The sequence below is a fragment of the Somniosus microcephalus genome, chromosome 9 (assembly GCF_052327205.1).
Source record: "Somniosus microcephalus isolate GS21.2 chromosome 9, FLI_Smic_1.0, whole genome shotgun sequence".
Classification (NCBI taxonomy): domain Eukaryota; kingdom Metazoa; phylum Chordata; class Chondrichthyes; order Squaliformes; family Somniosidae; genus Somniosus; species Somniosus microcephalus.
The window spans coordinates 101,003,121-101,025,415 of NC_140995.1; the positions used below are offsets into that span (position 1 = coordinate 101,003,121).

A 22,295-nucleotide genomic window follows, 5' to 3' on the forward strand; every position below is an offset into this window, starting at 1 on the left:
CCCTACCCATTTGGAAATAATGTAGCCTCGTACACCATCGACCCGCCCCTCACACAGTCTTCTACCATTCTCTACTTCTATTTAAACCAGTTAATCTCCTGTAGCATTGTTCACAGACAAAAATGTAAAACATGCATTTCCTGTTATTCTGTTGCTTACCTATCTGTAGTGCATACATTTCTATTAAACTTAAGAGTAAATGAGAAGAAAATAATTGAATCTTTCCCTCCTAATTTATATTGTATGACCCTGCTGAGAGTATTTTTGCAGAAACTTGATGATGTCATGTTGTCATTGTGATCCCATTCCTCACTTTCTTTATTGGTTACCAGGGACCAATGAGCAGTTCTTGCCATGAACCAATGACAGATGAGATTTTTCAGTCACGTTGTTCGCATTAACCAATCACGGTGGTCAAAATGAATAAGCAGCGGTTACCAAGGAAATGATCAAATAGTTAGTTGGAGCCAATGTCCCTTTACTGAATCAAATGAAACCCACTAAATAACCTGGACCACTTGACTGTATTCACAGCATTGATCAAGAGTCCTGTCAAACACAGAATAACCAGGTTAGTCAGATGCTAACCAAGTGCCACTGAGATTGCTCGAAAGTAACCTGAACAAAATGGTCATCTGATTACTACTGGCCAATGAAATTTATGGAAAACTTCAGTAAGATTTGGTAGGTCACACGATCAGAATTGGTCTGAGGTTTCTAAACAGTGACATTATATGGAAAGATTACATAATTAGTATTGGTCAATGAAGTTGCTTAAAACATGCAAGAGAGAGAGTGCAAACAAGCATGTGAGACAGATAGGTCAATTTACTTTCTCTCTTAGTTTTCTTTTTTCTTGCTTCTTGCAGCTGTTCATCTTTTGCTTCCCATTTCTTTTTCTTCATTCCCAGCAACACTTGGCTCTCCAGCCTTGGGCTACCAGTTTTCCCCTTCCTGGATGCGGCCACCAGTCGCCTCAATCTGGCTTTTACCAGCTCTACCACTGTAGAAAAATTCTGCCTTGTAGAAAGTCAGATCACCAGGTAACATTGAATACAAGATAATAATTGACAGACTGGCACCAAATGGCTGGTTAACACTGATGCCACAAAAGGCTTTAAAAGGTAATCAGGCAGGGAAGAATGAACTGAACCCCTAACGCAGAAAAAAAGGAAAGGAGAGAAAGTGTTATGAAAGAGCCTGTAAAATGAAGAAATGTTAAGAATTTAAACTGACTGAGTAATCTTGTAAAGTGTATCAAAACTGTTTTAATCACTCACTGGAGCAAAAGGATTAGCGAAGCCAGGATGAGAGGATAATGATCAAAGATGACATTGGCTATAGATGGCAACCAGCCACAAGGGTCCCAGAGAGGAAGCACAACGTCCCAGAGAAAGTCAGACATGTGATACCATGAAATTCCATCTGTACCCACTTCAAGGGGTAGCCTATGTATTTTAAGTGGTTAATTTGTCAATGACACATTGAATATAAACTGTAAACATAACCTTTGTAAGCCATATGGTTACCTCAGACATTGAACATAACTATGCTATACTGTAGTTAAGAGAACCCAGCTATATTTGAGTTACTCAAAATGTTTAAATCTTTTTGTGGCAGTAACTATTTAACAGGTCAGTTAAGTGACACCTAAGTGTATATTGCAATTCTCAATGCCCAATGTTGTGATGGTAATAGTTTTTCTAATTTAGATGCTGTGAATAAAGGTACCAGTTCATTCATCTCTGACTTCATCTTTGATGATTCTGCCAAGGAGGAATACATCCGACTTGAGCTGCTCTGAAATTCTGAGCTAACTGGTTCCAGGTGTAACTTTTAAAATACTTTGGATTGTGTCATGAATCTTATCATTCATGAAGAAATGACTCATGAAATAACACTAGGCGGCCAGCTGGTGGCGCCGTCCAAGGAGTATAAATATTCGGGCGTGGGCCCAGCTTGCCCAGGACGTTTTTGTAACCAGGAACTAGTGATGTAACTAGAATCTCATGGTTGTGAAACAGTTGATTAAAGCCTTGTTTTATACTCAACCAAGTGCTTAGTGAGTTTTCTTACGTCAGATTGGGTAATGTTAAATGGTTCAGAGGCAATCTTAATTAAGTTTCTTATAAACCTTATAAGTAAATGGTAGCAATCCAGTCCTGTTTGTGTATATGTGTTAAGAAAAGGGCAAGGATTTGTCCGATACAGCTTCAATTATTTAGAATTAATTTTCGTGGTTCCAGAAGTATACTCCACATGTAAGGGATTTGTCTACCATCTACTATTATTTTGCACCATACACCTATTCCAAGCTTTTCTGACTATTTCAGGCCCTTTTCCAACTTGCTGGGGAAAAAAAGGAGCCAGAAAAGTCATTTGAGCTCAGAACACATGCATGGCGGCAGTGGGGGGAGTGGGAGTGGGAAAGGGCTAGGCTAGAGGTAGGAAGGGATGTAGCCTAAAACAAGGAAGCTGGGAGAGCCCAGGATGGGGAAAGGAGACTGGAGACAGAGATAAAAAGAATCAGTTGAGGTCATTACTATGCTGATAGCTGTGTGTGTGTATGACATTTGATCTGGTTCCTCTTTGAGTACAGGTTCCATTATCTTTCCTACCACTGGCATTGAGCTACAGTTCCCTGGCATTGTTCTAGCTCCCTTTTTAAATACAGGAATAACATTAGCAGCCACCAGTCCTCTGGCACTATTCCCTTTTCCAATGAATTGTTGTATATATGTAATAGTGCTAGCTCTGCAGTAGTTGCAGCAGGCAAAGAAGGGAAACAGAGGACAAGAAAGAGGAGAACCAAAGGTAGGGGAGAGATTTGCAGGGGTGAAATCAGAGGTGGGAGGAACTTTGATTCCACCAATAACTAATAGTAATGCACTGAAATTACACTAATCTATATATATAATAAAGCGGTTGGTTTGTCTGTCTGTCCGCTATACACTCAAAAGTTATAGAGCGTACCTACACGCATGTTATATCAAAAGAAAGCTTATCATTAGGGGAGTCTAATAGGCATATTAACTTTTTGGTCAAACAAAGATTGTTCGGACAGTATACAAAAAAGGTTCAAAAAACGCCAAAATTCCGTTCATTAGCGTTGAGTGACGTGATGGTTGACCAATCATACAGGGGATAGCGTTGAGTGACGTGATGGTTGACCAATCGGTGCATCACGGGGGGGGGGGGGGGATTCATTGTGTGTGTGGGCGGGCCATCCTACAGGGGATAGCGTTGAGTGACGTGATGGTTGACCAATCCTACAGTTGAGTGACCTGATGGTTGACCAATCGGTGCGTCACGGGGGGCGTTTCATTGCGTGTGTGGGCGGGCCTAATCCTTCTCAGCTGAGGTGAGTGGCCACCATCTTGATTCCTAACTATTGATTTATTTTTCCCACTTTCTGTGTGTTTATTTTGAAATATAGATTTCCAGCAAAAAAAAAGTTGGTTTTAAAAGAAAAAAAAATCCTTTTGCAAAGGGGACTCGGGCTTTCCCCCCCTCGGCGGTGGATGAGCTGCCTGCAGGCCTCAGGCCTCGAAGCCTCAGCCTCTCCTCGCCAGCCACGCCCGAGCTAGGCACCGCCCATCCCGCTGGGCCTGCCCCACGATCGCCGCCATCTTGGTGAAGGCTGGCGGGGCGGGACTGAGCCAAGCGTAGCCATCGCCGCCATCTTGGTAAAGGCTGGCAGGGCGGGAGACAGCGCGCGCGTGAACGTCGGCGGCGGCCCGGAGCGCGGCCTGAGCTAAGGTGAGTCCGGCCAGGCCTCACGCGCTAGACCGCGCACCAGCCGGCCCTGAGGCGCTGATCCGCACACTGGGGCTTTGGGTCACCGCGTCCGGGCTCTGAGGAAAGGGAGAGAGGGGGAGGGAGGGAGAGAGAGGAAATCAGGGAGAGACAGTGGGAGGGAGAGGAGAGGGGGAGGGAGAGGAGAGGGGGGTGGGAGAGGATGGGGGGGAGGGAGAGGGGGGAGAGGAGAGGGGAGGGGAGGGAGGGAGAGGGGGAGGGAGGAGAGGGGGAGGGTGCGAGAGGGGGAGGGAGCGAGAGGAGAGGGGGAGGGAGAGGGGAGGGAGGGAGAGAGTAAAGCAGGGGGAGGCAGAGAGAGCGGGGAGGGAGAGCGGGGGAGGGAGAGAGAGGGGGAGGGGGGAGGGAGAGGAGAGGGGGGAGAGGAGAGGGGGAGGGAGGGAGAGGATGGGGGGAGGGAGAGGGGGGAGGGAGAGGGGGGAGAGGAGAGGGGAGGGGGGAGAGGAGAGGGGAGGGAGAGGGGGAGGGAGGAGAGGGGGAGGGAGCGAGAGGGGGAGGGAGCGAGAGGAGAGGGGGAGGGGAGGGAGGGAGAGAGTAAAGCAGGGGGAGGCAGAGAGAGCGGGGAGGGAGAGCGGGGGAGGGAGAGCGGGGGAGGGAGAGAGAGGGGGAGGGGGAGGGAGGGAGAGGAGAGGGGGAGGGGGGAGGGAGGGAGAGGAGAGGGGGAGGGAGGGAGAGGAGAGGGGGAGGGAGGGAGCGGAGAGGGGGAGGGAGGGAGAGGAGAGGGGGAGGGAGGGAGAGGAGAGGGGGAGGGAGGGAGCGGAGAGGGGGAGGGAGGGAGCGGAGTGGGGCAGGGAGGGAGAGGAGAGGGGAGGGAGGGAGAGAGAGTAAAGCAGGGAGAGACAGGGTGAGGGAGAGAGAGAGGATGAGGGAGGGAAAGAGTGAGGGGTGGGAGAGGGAGGGAGAGCTCGCCTTCTTCCTTCCTTCCTTCGCAGGGGTCCATCGGGCCAGGCCTGAGGCGCTCCTTCCCCCCCTCTCTCTCCAGGCTAATCCCGAACTAAATCCAGCAGTCTCTCTCTCTCTCTTCCCCCCCGTCTCTCTCTTCTCCCCCCAGTCTCTCTCTCTCTCTCTCTCTCTCTCTTCCCCCCCCGTCTCTCTCTTCCCCCCCATCTCTCTCTTCTCCCCCCCCCCCGGCTCTCTCTTCTCCCCCCAGTCTCTCTCTCTCTCACTCCCCTGTCTCTCTCTCTCTCTTCCCCCCGTCTCTCTCTCTTTCTCTCTCTTCCCCCCAGTCTCTCTCTCTTTCTCTCTCTTCCCCCCAGTCTCTCTCTCCCCCCCAGTCTCTCTCTTCTCCCCCCAGTCTCTCTCTCTCTCTCTTCCAACAACAACATGCCCTCAAAAAACCCTCGGCACCGCCGGGCACTCCAGCTAGTAATGAATAATACTGCTAACACTCAGATTCTATAACCCGCTGATATTCACCCTGAAACTACACCCATAATCCCAGTGCACTGCACAGGTGCGGCCAGGATCCCCAGTCGATGCCCCTTTTAACAGGCCCCATCTCTCTGGATTCTGGTTTGGGCCCAGGTTCTGTGTGAAAGTGTTAACTCTGAAATGGGAGCCTCAGTTAGATCCGATCTGTATTTGGACTTCACGTTTCAAAACCGGTCGGCACAGACAGACCTGAACCAAACTGAGAGATTGCACAAAGGGCAGCGGGCTCGGTGTTCAGGGCACTTTTCACAGCACAGTAGGTGGCCATTTAGCCCCCGGTAATGGCTCTCCCTCCTGTAAGCCTTTTACATTATTTTCAAATGCTTATCCTCATTCCGTTTTAAATGATATTCCAGTCTCTACCTCAATAGTCACTCGTGGTGAAGCATGAAGCATCCCATGATCTAATAGCCTTCCTTCTCCCGATCCACTTGGTTCTTTCAGTGAGCATCCTCGGTCTCCGTCCCCTTGTTCTCCATTCACCCACCAGTGGAAACAATCTTTCACAATATACCCACAGTTAAGCCCCTTGGTTTCACTCACCCCTTTACTGGCTGCTCCTCTCTCGGCGTCACTCCCACTCACCACGCTCCTGGGCCCCACGCCCACCCTATTCGAAGGGCCGAATGGCCTACTCCTGCTCCTATTTGTCTATGTTTCTATTCCCCAGTCTCCCTCTCCCCATTGCCTGAGCCATGATCCCGCCCCTCCTCCTGTCCTTGGTCATTCACTTTCCCCACCAATCCCTTACCCTCTGGTCCCTGTTCATCCTCTTCGAACCCAGTCCTGCACTTCTCCCCACTTCCTCTCTCTTTCCCTCTGCCGCCCCCCGAGACTCCGGGCTGTTTCTCCACCAGCCGGTCCTGTTTCAGGTGTCCTCGAAGTGGGGGCTGGCTCCCTGCGGCGACAGCTGGTGATATCAATGATCCGGGGGGGGAGGGTGGTCCTGCTACAGCAAGAAATGTAATAGGGCGAAGTAGATTTGTGCCCCATTCCAGGAGGGTTGGCAAGTCAACCTTACTTGGCTGTCCACGCCTCTGCCATCCCTGTTCCTGGGCCATTCAGGCTATCGACACGTACTAAAAATAATTTTGAACTTTGGAAATACGCATATTAAAAGCACAATAACTAGTATTAGTCAATTAAAAGTGATTTTACTGTACCAGAAAAAAAAAATTAAATCAATGCAGAGGAAAATTTTTGGAGGATGCGGGCATCGATCCCGCTACCTCTCGCATGCTAAGCGAGCGCTCTACCATTTGAGCTAATCCCCCGGACAGTGAAAAGAGCCGGAGAATGGCTGAAGAAAGGTAAGCGGCGGCAGTCAGTATCTTGGAATGAGCACTGGGAGGTGCTGCAGGGCCGCAGCGTCAGGTTCCGTTAAACCGCCGCTCCGCGCGCTCTGCTGCTTGCCGTCGCCGATCACTTGGTCCCGTGCGGAGCCGCCTGCCGGTGAGCGAGGAGCGCTTCTCACTGCGATACCGTGTGTGGGCTCCGCCCCCTAGACACGTCCTCCGTCGGCCGTATTCTGATCGTTTCCCTGCGGTAATGGAAACGGAATTTGTTTGGTCCGGTCCGATAAGTGTTTAATTCCCGTTGAGGCTGCCTGTGCTCCTATTGAGTGGTGGAAGAGACGGGGGAAAGGGTAAAAAAAATACGTCCTTCGAGCCGGAATCGAACCAGCGACCTAAGGATGACTAGGAAATTCTACAGTCCTCCGCTCTACCATCTGAGCTATCGAAGGCGCTGGTGAGCAGGCCGCTCTCCCCCAGCCATGTGTGCGCGGAGGCGCTCTGCAATCTTCTGGTAGCTCCTCCCCTTTTGTTGTCAATCATTCACCGGGTCCCTTGGCGCATGTGCCCTGCCTCAACAGGAGCACTGCGGGTGCGTGCAGCTAGCCTTTCGCATCAGGTGCGAAGCCCTGTCTTCTCGGCATCAGGGTTGCACTTTGTACTGTGCTGGAGTCCATTCAACATCCTCCGCTGCAGATGGTGATTTCCAATTAAAACTTCCTGCAAGTCGGTAAAGAACTTGCCGCTGCTTAAAAGTTACATTTCAGGCACGTAGTCATGGACACTTGGGTGGGGAGAAGAATGACTGAAAGGTGTAAAGTGCCGCACCTGCACCATGTGGAAGGTCCAGGATGAACACTCCAGAAGAGTCTCCAATTGCTTCGCACAGGTGTCAGGCAGTAATATAATGCAGTGGGTGCAAAGGGTTTTGGAGAAGGAGGAGGAATAGCCAAAAGTCAGATTTCTTATTGGAAGAAATAAAACTGATGTTCTGCAAAGGGAGTTTCAGCACTGAGGGAATGGATTTAAGATCAGGATGACAACAACTGAAGTTTATACAGCACTTTACTGTAGAAAAGCATTCCAAACCACTTTATCAATGACAATTGGGAATAAGCACAGAAACAGGAAGAGAGAACTGACAAAATGGGGCTTAAAGCTTGAGTGAACAGACAGCTTTTGAGCATATTTTTAGAGGTGGAGTGGTAAAGAGGTCAACAACAACTTGCAATTATATAGCGCCTTTAACGTAGTAAAATGTCCCAGGGTGCTTCACAGGCGTATTATCAAACAACATTTGATACCGAGCCACATGAGTTTTTAGGACAGAAGAGGCAGGTTTTAAGGACCGTCTTAAAGGAGGGAAGAGAGGCAGAGTAGGTTAGGGAGGGTATTCCAGAGCTTAGGGCCCAGTTAGCTGAAGGCACGGCCACCAATGGTGGAGCGATTAAAATCAGGGATGCACAATAGGCCAGAATTGGAGGAGCGCAGAAATCTCAGAGGGTTGTTGGCAATGTTACCTCTAATTTATTTTGGCGCCACACTGCCCATTCAAAATACCGCATATGCGCTGTTTTTCCATTGAAAAACTGGATCCCTGGAGCGCCGTGCAGCTTAAAGAGAACATTGGTTGTAGGGCTGGAGATAGGGATGGGCGAGGCCATGGAGGGATTTGAAAACAAGGATGCAAATTTTTTAATTTAGGCATTGCTGGACCAGGAGCCAATGTAGGTCAGTGAGCACAGGAGTGATGGGTGAATGGGACTTGGTGCGAGTTAGGGTACAGGAAGCAGAGTTTTGTATGCGCTATGAGCTTATTTTACGTAGGATGGAAGATGGAGCCATTGGAATAGTCAAGTCTAGAGGTAACAAAGGCATGGATGAGGGATTCAGCAGCAGATGAGTTGAGGCAGGGGCGGAGTCTGTCGATGTTTCGGAGGTGGAAGTAGGTGGTCTTGGAGATGGAGCGGATATGTGGTTGGAAGCTCAACTCGGTCAAATACGACACCAAGGCTGCGAACAGTATGGTTCAGCTTCAAAGAGTTGCCAGGGAGAGGGATGGAGTCAGTGGCTAAGGAACGGAGTTTCTGACGGGGACTGAAGACAATGGCTTTGGTTTATCCAATATTTAACTGGGGGAAATCCCTCCTCATCGAGTGCTGGATATCGGACAAGCAATGTGACAAATCAGAGACAGTGGAGGGGTCGGGAGAGGTAGTGGTGAGGTAGAGTTGGTTATCGTCAGCGTACATGTGGAACCTGACATGTTTTTGGATGATGTTGCCAGGGGTCAGAATATAGATGAGAAATGGGGGGAGGAGGGGGGTGGCAAGGATAGAGGAAAGAGAGAATTCCAAAGAGTATGCCTGGTGCAACTTGGAACTCGACTTCCAGTGGTGGTCAGGGGAGATGCAAAGGCCATAATCAGAAGAGAAAAATATTCAGGAAAGGTTACAGGGTTGGAGGAGCTTGTCAAGAGGGTGCAGCAAGATTCTGGACGTATTAATGGACAAGTACATGGATTTTAAATGTGCTATGTTGATGGATGCAGTGCCAGTGGAGATTAGGGCGGATGGTATAGAATTCTAGAATCATAGAAACGGATCAGAAGGAGGGCATTCGGCCCACTGTGCCGGAGCCGGCTCTTTGGTATTGCTTTCCAATTAGTTTCACTTCCCCTGCTCTTTCCACATAGCCCTGTAAATGTTTTCCCTTCAAGTATTTATCCAATTACCTTTTGAATATTACTATTGAATTTGCTTCCACCACCCTTTCAGGCAGTGCATTCCAGATCACAACTCGCTGTGTAAAAAAAGTTTACTCTTGTCACCTCTGGTTCTTTGGCCAATCACCTTAAATCTGTGTCCACTGGTTAGTGATCCTTAGAATCATAGAAATTTACAGCACAGAAGGAGGCCATTCAGTCCATTGTGTCTGTGCCGGTTGAAAAAGAGCTATCAAGCCTAATCCCACTTTCCCACTCTTAGTCCGTAGTCTTGCAGTTTATGGCACCTCACGTGCATATCCAAGTAGTTCTTAAATGTGATGAGGGTTTCTGCCTCTACCACCCTTTCAGGCAGTGAGTTCCAGACCCCCACCACCCTCTGGGTGATAAAAGTTCTCAACTCCCCTCTAATCCTTCTACCAATTACTTTAAATCTATGCCCCCTGGTTATTGACCTCTCTGCTAAGGGAAGTCAGTGCTTCCTATCCACTCTATCTAGGCCCCTCATGATTTTATACACCTCAATTAAGTCTCCCCTCAGCCTCCTCTATTCCAAAGAAAACAACCTCAGCCTATCCAATCATTCCTCATAGCTAAAATTCTCCAGTCCTGGCAACATCCTCATAAATCTCCTCTGTACACTCTCTAGTGCAATCACATCTTTTCTGTAATGTGGTGACCAGAACTGTACACAGTACTCTAGCTGTGACCTAGTGTTTTATACAGTTCAAGCATATCCTCTCTGCTCTTATATTCTATGCCTCAGCTAATAAAGGAAAGTATCCCGTATGCCTTCTTAACCACCTTATCTATCTGACCTGCTACCTTCAGGGATCTGTGGATATGTGCTCCAAGGTCTCTCTGTTCCTCTACACTTCTCAGAATCCTACCATTTATTGTGTATTCCCTTGCCTTGTTAGCCCTCCCCAAATGCATTACCTCACACTTCTCTGGATTGCATTCAATTTGCCACTTTTCTGCCCACCTGACCAGTCCATTAACATCTTCCTGCAGTCTACAGCTATCTTTCTCACCATCAACCACACAGCCAATTTTTGTATAATTTGAAAACTTCTTAATCATGCCCTCAACATTGAAGTCTAAATCATTGATATATACCACAAAAAGCAAGGGACCTAGTACTGAGCCCTGCAGAACCCCACTGGAAACAGGTTTCCAGTCACAAAAACAACTGTTGACCATTACCCCTTTGCTTCCTGCCACTGAACCAATTTTGGATCCAACTTGCCACTTTCCCTTGGATATCATGGGCTTTTACTTTTTTGACCAGTCTGCCATGTGGGACCTTGTCAAAGGCCTTTCTAAAAGCTATGTAGACTACATCAAATGCATTACCGTACTCAAAAAATGCAATCAAGTTAGTCAGGCATGACCTTCCTTTAACAAATCTATGCTGACTGTCCTTGATTAATCTGTGACTTTCTAAATGATTAATACTGTCCCTCAGAATTGTTTCCATTAATTTTCCCACCACCAAGGTTACACTGGCTTGTAATTACACAGTCTATCCCTTTCTCCCTTTTTAAACAATGGTACAACATTAGCAGTCCTCTGGGAACATGCCTGTAGCCAGAGAGGACTGGCAAATGATGGTCAGAGCCGCCGCTATTTCCTTCCTTGCCTCAATAGCCTGGGATACATTTCATCTGGGATTGGTGATTCATCAACTTTCCAAAGATGCTAAACCTCTTGATACTTCCTTTCTCTATGTTTATCTCTGCTGCCATTGGAAACAGTTTCTCATTATTTACTGGGGAAAAAAAAACCCAGCTTCTCCAGTCTCTCCACATAACTGAAGCCACTCATCCCTGGTACCATTCTAGTAAATCTCTTCTGCAGCCTCTCCAAGGCCTTGGCATCCTTCCTGAAATGTGGTGCCCAGAATTGAACACAATACTCCAGCTGAGACCAAACCAGTGTTTTATAAAAGGTTTAGCATAACTGCTTTGCTTTTGTACTCTATTCCTCTATTAATAGAGCCAAGGATCCCATATGGTTTTTCAACCGCTTTCTCAACTTGTCCTGCCACCTTCAAAGATTTGTATACATACAGCCCCAGGTCGCTCTGTTCCATCACCCTCTTTAAACTTGTACCATTTAGTTCATACTACCTCTCGTCATTCTTACTAACAAAATGTATCACTTCAAACTTATGTTAAATTTCATCTGCCATGTATCTTCCCATTTCATTAGTCTATGTCCTCCTGAAGTTTGTTACTATTCTCTTCATTGTTTACTACATTTCAGAGTTTCAAGTCATCTGCCAACTTTGAAATTATGCCCTGTATATCCAAGTCCAGGTCATTTATATCAGAGCAGTGGTTCAAATACCAACCTCCGAGCACATTATGCTTCCCCCCTCTCCCCCCGCCAAAATCTAAAATACAACTATTCACTACTGTCTGCCTTCTGTCCCCTAGCCAAATTTGTATATATGCTTCCACTATCCCTTTAATCCCATGGCTTTAATTTCACTAAAGTCTACTTTGTTAACTCCTTTTTAAAGTCCATATACACATCAACCACACTCCATCAACCCTCTTTGTTACTTCAAAGAACTTTATCAAGTTGGTCAAACACGATTTGTCTTTAACAAATCTGTGCTGAATCATTAGCCCATACTTTTCTAGATGCTTTTAATTTTATCTTATTGTCTCCAAAAGTTTCACTACCACGGACGTTAGACTGATTGGCCCGTGGTATCCGGGTTTATCCCGATCACTTTTTTTAAACGGGTGTAATATTTGCATTTCTCTAGTCTTTCGGCGCCACCCCCATATCCAAGGAGGATTGTGGCCAGAGTCTCCGCAATTTCCACCCGTACTTTCCTCTAACTCTGATACATCCCACTTGGACCAGGTGACTTTTCTACTTTAAGGACCGCCAACCTTTAAAGTACCTCCTCTTTATTTAGCTTTAGATCAATACTGCCTTCTCCCCTTTTTCCTTCCCTAGCTTTGCTGAATACATTATAGCCAGGAATATTAAGTGCCCATTCATAGAAACATAGAAGATAGGAGCAGGAGTAGGCCATTCGGCCCCTCGAGCCTGCTCCGCCATTCAGTGAGATCATGACTGATCATCCAAATTCAGTACCCTGTCCCTGCTTTCTCCCCATATCCCTTTAGCCTTAAGAAATATATCCAACTCCTTCTTGAATATATTTAATGAATTGGCCTCTACTGCCTTCTTTGGTAGAGAATTCCACAGGTTCACCACTCTCTGGGTGAAGAAATGACTCATCTCTGTCCTAAATGGCTTACCCCTTATCCTTAGACTGTGACCCCTGGTTCTGGACTCCCCGACCATCGGGAACATCCTTCCTGCATCTAGTCTGTCTAGTCCTGTTACAATTTTAAAAGTTTCAATGAGATCCCCTCTCATTCTTCTAAACTCCAGCGAGTACAAGCCCAATCGACCCAATCACTCCTCATACATCATTCCTGCCATTCCAGGTATCAGCCTGGTGAATCTTCGCTGCACTCCTTCCATGGCAAGAACATCCTTCCTCATAAAGTGACCAAAACTGCACACGATACTCAAGATGTGGTCTCACCAAGGCCTTGTACAACTGCAGCAAGACATCCTTGTTCCTGTACTCAAACCCTCCCGCTACGAAGGCCAACATACCATTTGCCTTCTTGACTGCCTGCTGCACCTGCACGCTTACTTTCAGCGACTGGTGCACAAGGACACCCAGGTCTCGTTGCACTTCCCCTTCTCCCAATCTATTGCCATTCAGATAATAATCTGCCTTCCTGTTTTTGCCACCAAAATGGATAACCTCACATTTATCCACGTTATATTGCATCTGCCATACTTCTGCCCAATCACCCAACCTGTCCAAATCATCCTGGAGTTTCTCAGCATCCTCCTCACAGCACACACGCCCACCCAGCTTTGTGTCGTCTGCAAACTTGGAGATAGTACATCTAGTTCCCTCGTCCAGATCATTAATATTGTGAATAGCTGGGGTCCAAGGACCGATCCCTGCGGTACTCCACTAGTCACTGCCTGCCACTCGGAAAAAGACCCGTTTATTCCTACTCTTTGCTCTGTCTGCCAACCAGTTCTCTATCCAATTCAATACCTTGCCCCCAATCCCACGTGCCTTAATTTTACATGCTAATCTCTTACAGGACCTTATCGAAAGCCTTTTGAAAGTCCAAATACACCACATCCACTGGTTCGCCCTTATCTATTTTACCACTTACATCCTCAAAAAATTCCAGTAGATTAGTCAAGTACAATTTACCTTTTGTAAATCTATGTTGACTTTGTCCAATCCGGTCACTTTTTTCCAAGTGCTCTGTTATTACATCCTTTATAATGGACTCTTAGCATTTTCCCCACTACCGATGTCAGGCTTACCGGTCTGTAATTCCCCGTTTTCTCTCTACCACCCTTTTTGAACAGTGGAGTAACATTAGCTACCCTCCAATCCATGGGTACTGTTCCAGAGTCTATCGAATTTTGGAAGATGACCAGCAATGCATCTACTATTTCTAGGGCCACTTCCTTAAAGTACCCTAGGATGTAGATTATCAGGCCCTGGGGATTTATTGGCCTTTAATCCCATCAATTTCCCTAACAATACTGATTTCTCAGTTCCTCCCTTTCATCAGACCCAAAGTTCCCCAACATCTTTGGGAGGTTATTTGTGTCCTCCTTTGTGAAGACAGAACCAAAGTATGTATTTAATTGGTCTGCCATTTTTTTGTTCCCCATTATAAATTCCCCTGATTCTGACTGCAAGGGACCTACGCTTGACTTCAATCTTTTTCTCTTCACATCAATAAAAGCTTGGAGTCTCAGGTTTACTGCTTTTTCTGGCCAATTTATATGTCCTCTCCTTGGATCTTATGCTATCCCTAATTTCCCTCGTTAGCCACAGTTGAGTCACTTGTTTTATTTTTATGCCAAACTGGGATGAACAAATTCTGTAGTTCATCCATGCAATCTTTGAATGTTTGCCATTGCCCATCCACCGTCAACCCTTTGAGTGCCATTACCCAATCAATCCTACCCAACTTGCACCTCATACCATCGTAGTCTCCTTTATTTAAATTCAGGACCCTAGTCTCTGAGTCAACTATTTCACTCTCCATCTTACTGAAGAATTCTATCATATTACGATCGCTCTGACCCTAGGGGCCTCGCACAAGATTGCTAATTAATCACAGAATCACAGAATCCCCACAGTGCAGATAGAGGCCATTTCAGCCCATCGAGCCTGCACCGACACATATCCCACCCGATCCCCGTAACCCCTACACCAACACATATCCCACCCTATCCCCGTAACCCCACGTACTTAATCCCCCTAACACTAAGGGTCAATTTATCATAGCCAATCAACCTAACTCGCACCTCTTTGGACTGTGGGAGGAAACCGGAGCACCCGGAGGAAACCCACGCAAACACGAGGAGAATGTGCAAACTCCACACAGACAATCCTTTCTCATTACATAATACCCAGTCTAAGATGGCCTGATCTCTAGTTAGTTCCTCAACATATTGGTCCAGGAAACCATCCCGTATACACTCCAGGAATTCCTCCTCCACAGTATTGTTACTAACTTGGTTAGCCCAATCTATATGTAGATTAAAGTCACCCATGATAACTGTTGTGCCCTTATTGCATGCATCTCTAATTTCCCATTTAATGCCATCCCTAACCTCCGCATTACTGTTTGGAGGTCTATATACCACTCCCACTAACTTCCTCCTTGTTTGAGCCAGGTCTGCAGCTCACTACCTTATTCATCAATCACACTCGGGCAGTTTTGCACATGTACTCCAAACCCATCTTAATCTGCCTTGCAGTTTCCCTTCTTCCTTCCTGTTATCTCTCCAGTTGACTTTTGTATTAGTGATCTCCCAAAAGAAGTCAGTTGTAATGGAGGAGTTTACCTGGGCCTTAGTTTCAGGATGTGGTGTTGGTGGTTGAGTAACTTTGGTGCATAAAATAAGGCAGTACCCAAAAATACTATGTGAATGCTACATAAATTAGTTACTGGCAGTTGGGTCATCAGCAATGATTGTTAGCAGTTCTACTTAAAAAGATAGTTTGTTGTTTGATCACATCCCTACATTTTCTCCATCATGAAGGAATAGTATAAACTTACCCATTTCACTGTGCAGTCTTAATAATGCTTCCCCTGAAGCAAGAGCAGAAGAGATCAGAACAAACCAATGAAATACATACATCAGTGTAGATTATGTAGGGAGCAGGGTGATAAAATGTTAAAAAGGGAAAATCCTCTCCTTCCCTTGAAATGAAGATAATCCTATCTGTACAGAGACTGAACTACAATTATATGCATTTACTATCATTACATAGCAGCTCAGCTAGCTGGTAGTCCAATGACAACAGCAGTTATTTCATCTGGCTAAAGGCAATTTAAATCAATCATCCCCAGACAACTACAATAGCCCGTCATCAAATCAGATTTACAAAGTGAAACAACATTCTCCTACATGGTTACAAGGAATACTGACACGTAGGAGCGACATTTACAAATGTAAATAAGAGTCAAAACATATTGGTTAAAAACCATTTTTATTTTTCACAAGAATTTATGGTTGAAATTTACATTTTAGAGAACACACATTTGCCCTGCAACAGAACCAACATGTATTCGGCCAGTCCGCATAAGGTTCACCAACTAACAACCAGCATGCTGGTCCCATAATCATTATGTACATAGAATTTTCCTTGGGTTAAAACTACCCTTTAATAAATTAGTCAGTCAATGAACAAGGCAACAGTATTTCAGACAACAAAAAAAAAATGTAGTTGTCAAATATAAATGGAGCCAGGTGATGGGCCAGCCAAAACTTTTATACCTTGTAACAGCAATTACAAACAAGAAATTTGCATTTAGTACTTTTAATAGACGAGTTGAGGAGTGGGAGGAAGGGGGGGGGGGGGGGGTTGAAGAAAAAAAAAGGGGCAATGATGGGAAACAATCTTATTTTTATGTAACTGCCAACTTAAGGTACATAAACCACACTTGTCAAACTTTGAAATATGTTCCAAATTAGTTACAGTACAAATATTGGCTATATTTTCATAAGACTCAAATGCATATTTTACCAAATATAGTCCTCCTGCCCTTTCATATTAATTCATGCTTTGTAGTTGCTACCCTGGAGATAGCCGATATCGGCAAACCTATACGGGAAAATATAATGACACTCAAATAGAGCAAGAAACATTTCTGCAAGTACCTCCAGATCACATTGGTCTCCTTTTGAAAGGATGAAATGTGTTAAGCATTTGGCATACTTCATCTTGTTTGAAGAATAAATAATCACAAGGTCAAGCACAGATGTGAGTTACATGTACTTTATAACATTGTTGAGTTTAACTGAAAGTGTTTGCCAAATTGAAGATGATACTCCTGTTTTAAAAAAAAAAACAAAAACAAAAAAACTGCCTATAGAAAGGGGTCTTCAAAAAGCAAAGTGGTAGTTGAAGCACTTCCCTTTTAACTACACAGATGAGAATTCACATGTGAAAAACTGGGCAGGCATGAGTCTGGAACGCTACACCATTTAAAATGAGGCAACTATAAGTCAATCACAGACCATAATCATATTTGAAATAATTTTACATATTACCAGTCAAACACCAATATCAGATCAGGCATATAACCACCATCCAAAAAAGGGAGCCACAATACATTTTCTTGATGCAAAAATATCTTAAATATAAAAATTGACTTCAGTATTCAGATGTAATGCAACAACTATAATCTTAGGAACACTCAGGCACACAGATCAAAGACATTTACTTGACCTATGTATTTAATCGAGCAATTTGAATGCCATACAAAGGAATTGTCTCATTAAACAAGGTTATAGAATAAAGAAAGAGAGATTGTGTGTGTTAAGTCCAGTACTGTGTGCAAGTCAATACAGTACAAAACTCAACCGTTATCCAAGAATTGGACTCAAAGGGACAGGTTAGAATAAGATACCAACTGCAATATCACATGCAAGACAACTGACAAGATGTCCTCTAAAAATCTGCTCTTTTGGTATTTGGAGTCAAGTCAGTCAATTATCTTAACAGAATTGCATTTTATAAGCACCTGTTACAATTACAGCAAGGAGCAGCAAGACAGAAATGGTATAGAGACAGAGGTACTTGCGTTAAAATGCCTCTGCCATGACACGGCTATAGTAAAAATGTCCATAATCTGCCCGAGTGTCACCTTTAAAATGGACATGGTTGAAGTGACCCAGTCATCATAGTTTCACTACTATTGGAGAACGGAGATTCAGGCCATTTGGTAGCATGATGCATTTGTAATGTTAAACAAAAAAGGTGGATTCTTAAATGTACAATTACCACCAGATGAAGCAGCAATACAAAAAATACTGATTCAAGGCAATGCATCAGTATTCACAATGTTCATGAATAGAAGCAACTTGAAATTAGTCTTAAGCACTACCATTTGATGTTTTGCCAAATCAAAAATTTTGCAGTCACAGATTTGGCAACCCATTTCAAATGTAATCATATAGCCAAAAGAACTAGAGTACTGTTTAACTAAAAAACACAAACTGAAAATTACACAAAATATTTTGCACAACTTCGACAGACAGCATGCAGCACAAATGTCTTTAGCTCATTTACTATTGTAATTGGAAACCAACCATGAAGACTAAAACAAGTTAGCCATCAGTTGTTAATATTGTAGTTACTTAAAAATACAAGTTGTCTCATTAAATTTTGTGCACACCTGGCTTCTATGGCATTGGATTTTTTTAAAAATACTGTACTTAAACCATTATTTGAAATCAAAACGAATTATTGCAGTAAGATATGAACAGCTGTGTTAAACATCTGAATGTTGCAGCTTTAAACAATTAAATTTATCATCCAATGTTGTCATATGCAAAAGAATGTGTAAAGTCAATATAGAAGACAACAGTTAACATCTTGAAGACTTTGGAAAAAGTGGGTACAAAATACATGCATTTGATAGATAAAAACTGTTATAACAAAAGCAAAGAATTAAGTGGCATTTGTACTTTTAAATCAATTCTCAATCCTCTCCGCAGCAGAAAATGCAGTTAACTCTCCTTCAGAATGCTCCAACTGTATAATTGCTACTCCCAAAATAACATGGAATATGCTTCTTCTTTAGTGATTGGAGATCATAGAGGAGGCCCAGTTTTTGACAGCTGTGGTAGTGTTCTGTAGATAACTCCACATTAAATGTGTGGTGTTCACAAAATGTTTCTTCATACATTCCCAACCGATTTCACCCCTGAAGTTTAGCAAACAACATGCAAGACTTAGCATAAAAATATTTAATACAATACAGAAAGTTATAAATGTAGGTTCAGATAACAGACTGGCCAATTGTGTGTTTCCAATCAAACTGTAGTCACAAATCCAAGTTTAATGGAAGAATAGCACTAATTCAAGCCATCAGTATTCTAAAAGTGTCACAACCAGTTTGTAGTTAAACACCTTGAACATCCAGAACAAAGAGATCTGATAAGTATTGTTTTTTTCTCTGTTAAAATACTTGATTGCAAATAAGAACTTGTTCCCAAGGGCATATGTAATTGGTCAACCCTCAACTTTTTAAATAAATGTGATAAGAGGTCTGTACAAGCATCATTGCCACCCTTATGTAAATGCACCATGTCCTATTGCAGTACATCGAGATCCAGTCATTTCCAGTTTAGCACTAAAATATACCTCAAAAGTTTAACTTGGTAGTTGTTCAAGTAGTTGAAAATAATAACCTTGCTACACAAGAATTTGCTATTCTACCTCCCCTCCTGGGCAAAAAAAGTTACTAGGACTTCATAGTACCAGCAAGCATATGATGTGCCCCAGTGATTTGATTTGTAGTGAAAAGATGGTGCATTTATTTCTTGATAATTCAGATAAGGGGAATTAATACCTGGATCTTCTGCAAACTTGAAGTTAACAGCAATTCTACACTATAAACCACATGGTTTCCAGTCACATCTCTAGAATGGACCACCGACATCTCAAAATCCCCCAAAAAATGGAAAGAGAGCAACCCTACAGCTATTTAGCAATGGAAGACATGGAACATGCCATCACCACAGGACAAAAAATGTATGGCACTACATCCCTTCAAGTCATTTAGCAGCAGTGTAAACCAACTGGTGACAGGGACAGCAATACATGTGTCACTCAGCACCTCATGCCTATTGCTGGCTGAGTAGTATAAATGAGTCAACAATAAATGAGTCAATAGAAAAGAACAGCAAACAAGCAAGCTATCTGACTGGACTTAAAACACAGAACATTAATATGGTATTCTTGGTAAAGCAGAGTTTATGTTAGCACCACAAAGCAGAATAATTCAAACAGGAAGAGGCACAAACTGAAATATTACAAACCACTCACTACAATTGTTCCATTTAGTGGCTTACTGTTTCTCCCAACATGGATTAAGGTTGTGTTCCTCTATTCAATTTAGGAGGTTATGTCAGATACACAGATCTTTGCGGATTTTAATTTAACACGCACAGAACAACTGGGCATTGCTTCAGTGCCGTTCTGCACTTTAACCCTACTCAGTAGACATTATAGAAATTGTACAAATATCTTAACAGGCATAAAAAGATGAAATTGTTCTAAACGGAGAGAACTTATCAATTGATGCTAAAGCAAATATTTTAGGGATAAATTAAGATTTTCCAATGCACGCTGGTGGCAGGATATTTTGAGCTTTTCGGTTTAATGGAAAGGATTGTGGGAGTGAGTGATTTCAGGATTGTGTTTTAAAATGAAATGGATTCAAATATGTATAAAGAGGCCACAGGCATGGTACATGTACTGAAGCCAGACAGGCCACTCTGGATTCAAACTGATAAAATACAAGCGTCAACTGTCACATCTCATGCCTATTAGCTGGGATGGTCACATTCATCTAGAGAACAGATGGCCACTTTAAACACTCAATCCATAGGTGGGTGTTTGCAGGGGAGGGGGGGGGGGGAAAAAGAGAAAGAGATGCATCCCTTAACAAGCCTAATGGTGAATCATTTTGCTAGCAACACCAAGGCAGAAATGGGCAGTCAGGTTTAGAAGAGACTGCAAGGTCTAAAACTCAGTCTGTACCCAGAAGCAAAATAAATGCAGGAAGTCAGTTTGTGTGTTTTTTTTTAAATATAAAAAAGTTATGCCAAAAAAGTTGGCCCTCAGAAAAAACATAGCATGTAGTTTATTATTTTCCCCTCTCATGTTTGAGAAAAAAAACCTGATAATTCCTCAGACTTGGCTCTGCTAAACTTGTATCGAACCTTGGTTACACCACACTTGGGAGTACTGTGTGCAGTTCTGGTCGCCATATTATAAAAGAGGATAGAGGCACTAGAGAGGGTGCAAAAAGATTTACAAGGATGATACCAGAACTGCGAGATTATACCCATCAGGAAAGGATGAACAGCTGGGTTGTCCAAGGGGTGACCTAATAGAGGTCTTTAAAATTATGAAAGGTTTTGATAGAGTAGACAGTGTGTTTCCACTTGTGGGGAAGAGCAAAACTAGAGGCCATCAATAGAAGATAGTCACCAAGAAATCATAGGGAATTCAGAAGAAACTTCTTTACCCAGAGAGTGGTGAGAATGTGGAACTTGCTACCACAGGGAGTAGTTGAGGTGAATAGTATAGATGCATTTAAGGGGAAGCTAGATAAGCATGAGGGAAAAGGGAAGAGAGGGTTATACTGATAGTTGGAAGCAGGCTTGAGTGGAGCATAAACACTGGTTGGGCTGTATGGCCTTGTTTCTGTGCTGTACATTCTATGTATTTGCTTTGACTGTTACGTTGCTTTATTTCATATGCTGCAAACTAACAGTTCATATCTGCCCTCATATCACCAAGTGTTTGTTAATCTGCCTTTAAAAAGATTGAAGCACATGCAAGGGCATGTACCAAAAGTTCAGATTGCAATGGGTACTATTGTTGCACCCCAGTTTTGCAATCAGTCAGATATTGAGTAGCACTGGCACAAAGCAAGATGCTCAGACCTATTGTATGACCAGCACTGCTGTATCCAAGAGACTAGCTAAGGTACACCCTAAATTTGTAACAGTAAGCAATGTACCGACCTTAAAGCCTAAATTTTCTTAGTTGGCAGTAAGTGCCAATAGGTTGAAAAAAAGTGAAATACACATCAGAACAGATACTCACTCGCAGGAATTAACAAGTTGTTTCCACCACTGTTTCATGACCATTTTCATATATTCCAAAGCTGGAAACAGGTAATTCTGATGTATAAAGAGAAGCAGTTCCTTGATATACTCTACAAGCTGCAACACTGCATCTGGGAGGTTAGAATGAAGCTGAAAAAAAAGTGTGAATTGTGGTACTGACAGAAAAATATAAAAGTAAGCTAAATCCATGCTTCAGACTGTGTCCAGGAACCAGCTTTTCGTGAGTCCATGAGAATCAACAGGGTGAAAACAAGTACCTCGGAAATCATGGCTTCCACTTGAGCATCACTTACCAGGGTCCCAGCAACAATGTAAAACACAGGGTGAACAGTGCAATGTGATTAGAGCATGTAGCTGCTACAGACACATGCTGAACAGCCTTCTTCTGTGCTGCAATTCTGTTCGCCTGTGGGAACTTAACATTTAAAAAAGGGACTTGCTTTAAATTTTTTTAGAAAAATTGCTGGCAGTTTAAGAGCTGCAAGAAACACTCCACCATTAGGACCCTACTGTGACCTTTAGCTGGAATCTTCATTTGAAAATATTATAGTTCAAATGTCTTTAAAATATTTACCCTACTAATGGCTGGCATTCTAATGGGAGCCATTATTTCCTTGACTGGAGCTTGTGATTTAACAATACTGCACTCTGCCTTGGTCTCCTAGGTCAGATTATTTTGCAGAGATTGGGAACTGGACCTTAAATGATCACAAATCCAGTAATTTACTTTAAGCCAGAGGTGGGAGTGAGAATGGCTATCGAGGGGTCCCACTTTGCTTCTTGAACTACAA

General features: G+C 43.9%; 1 protein-coding gene and 1 non-coding gene across 3 annotated transcripts in view; both read right to left on the reverse strand.

Annotated features, from left to right (window-relative positions):
- Positions 1-6,445: 6,445 nt before the first annotated feature.
- On the reverse strand, positions 6,446-6,518 carry trnaa-agc (transfer RNA alanine (anticodon AGC)). The gene has a single exon. It is a non-coding gene; the product is annotated as a tRNA-Ala (tRNA).
- A 9,309-nt stretch (positions 6,519-15,827) lies between these two features.
- Positions 15,828-22,295, reverse strand: part of tmem214 (transmembrane protein 214) — a 58,660-nt gene continuing 52,192 nt past the window's right edge. For both annotated transcript variants that reach the window (XM_085996900.1, XM_085996901.1), the window contains exons 16-17: positions 21,482-21,633; positions 15,828-18,566 (exon numbers count right to left, since the gene is read on the reverse strand). In XM_085996900.1, coding sequence (XP_085853026.1) covers positions 18,440-18,566; positions 21,482-21,633 — 279 coding nt within the window. In that variant the 3' untranslated portion in view covers positions 15,828-18,439. The remainder of the gene's footprint in view (positions 18,567-21,481; positions 21,634-22,295) is intronic.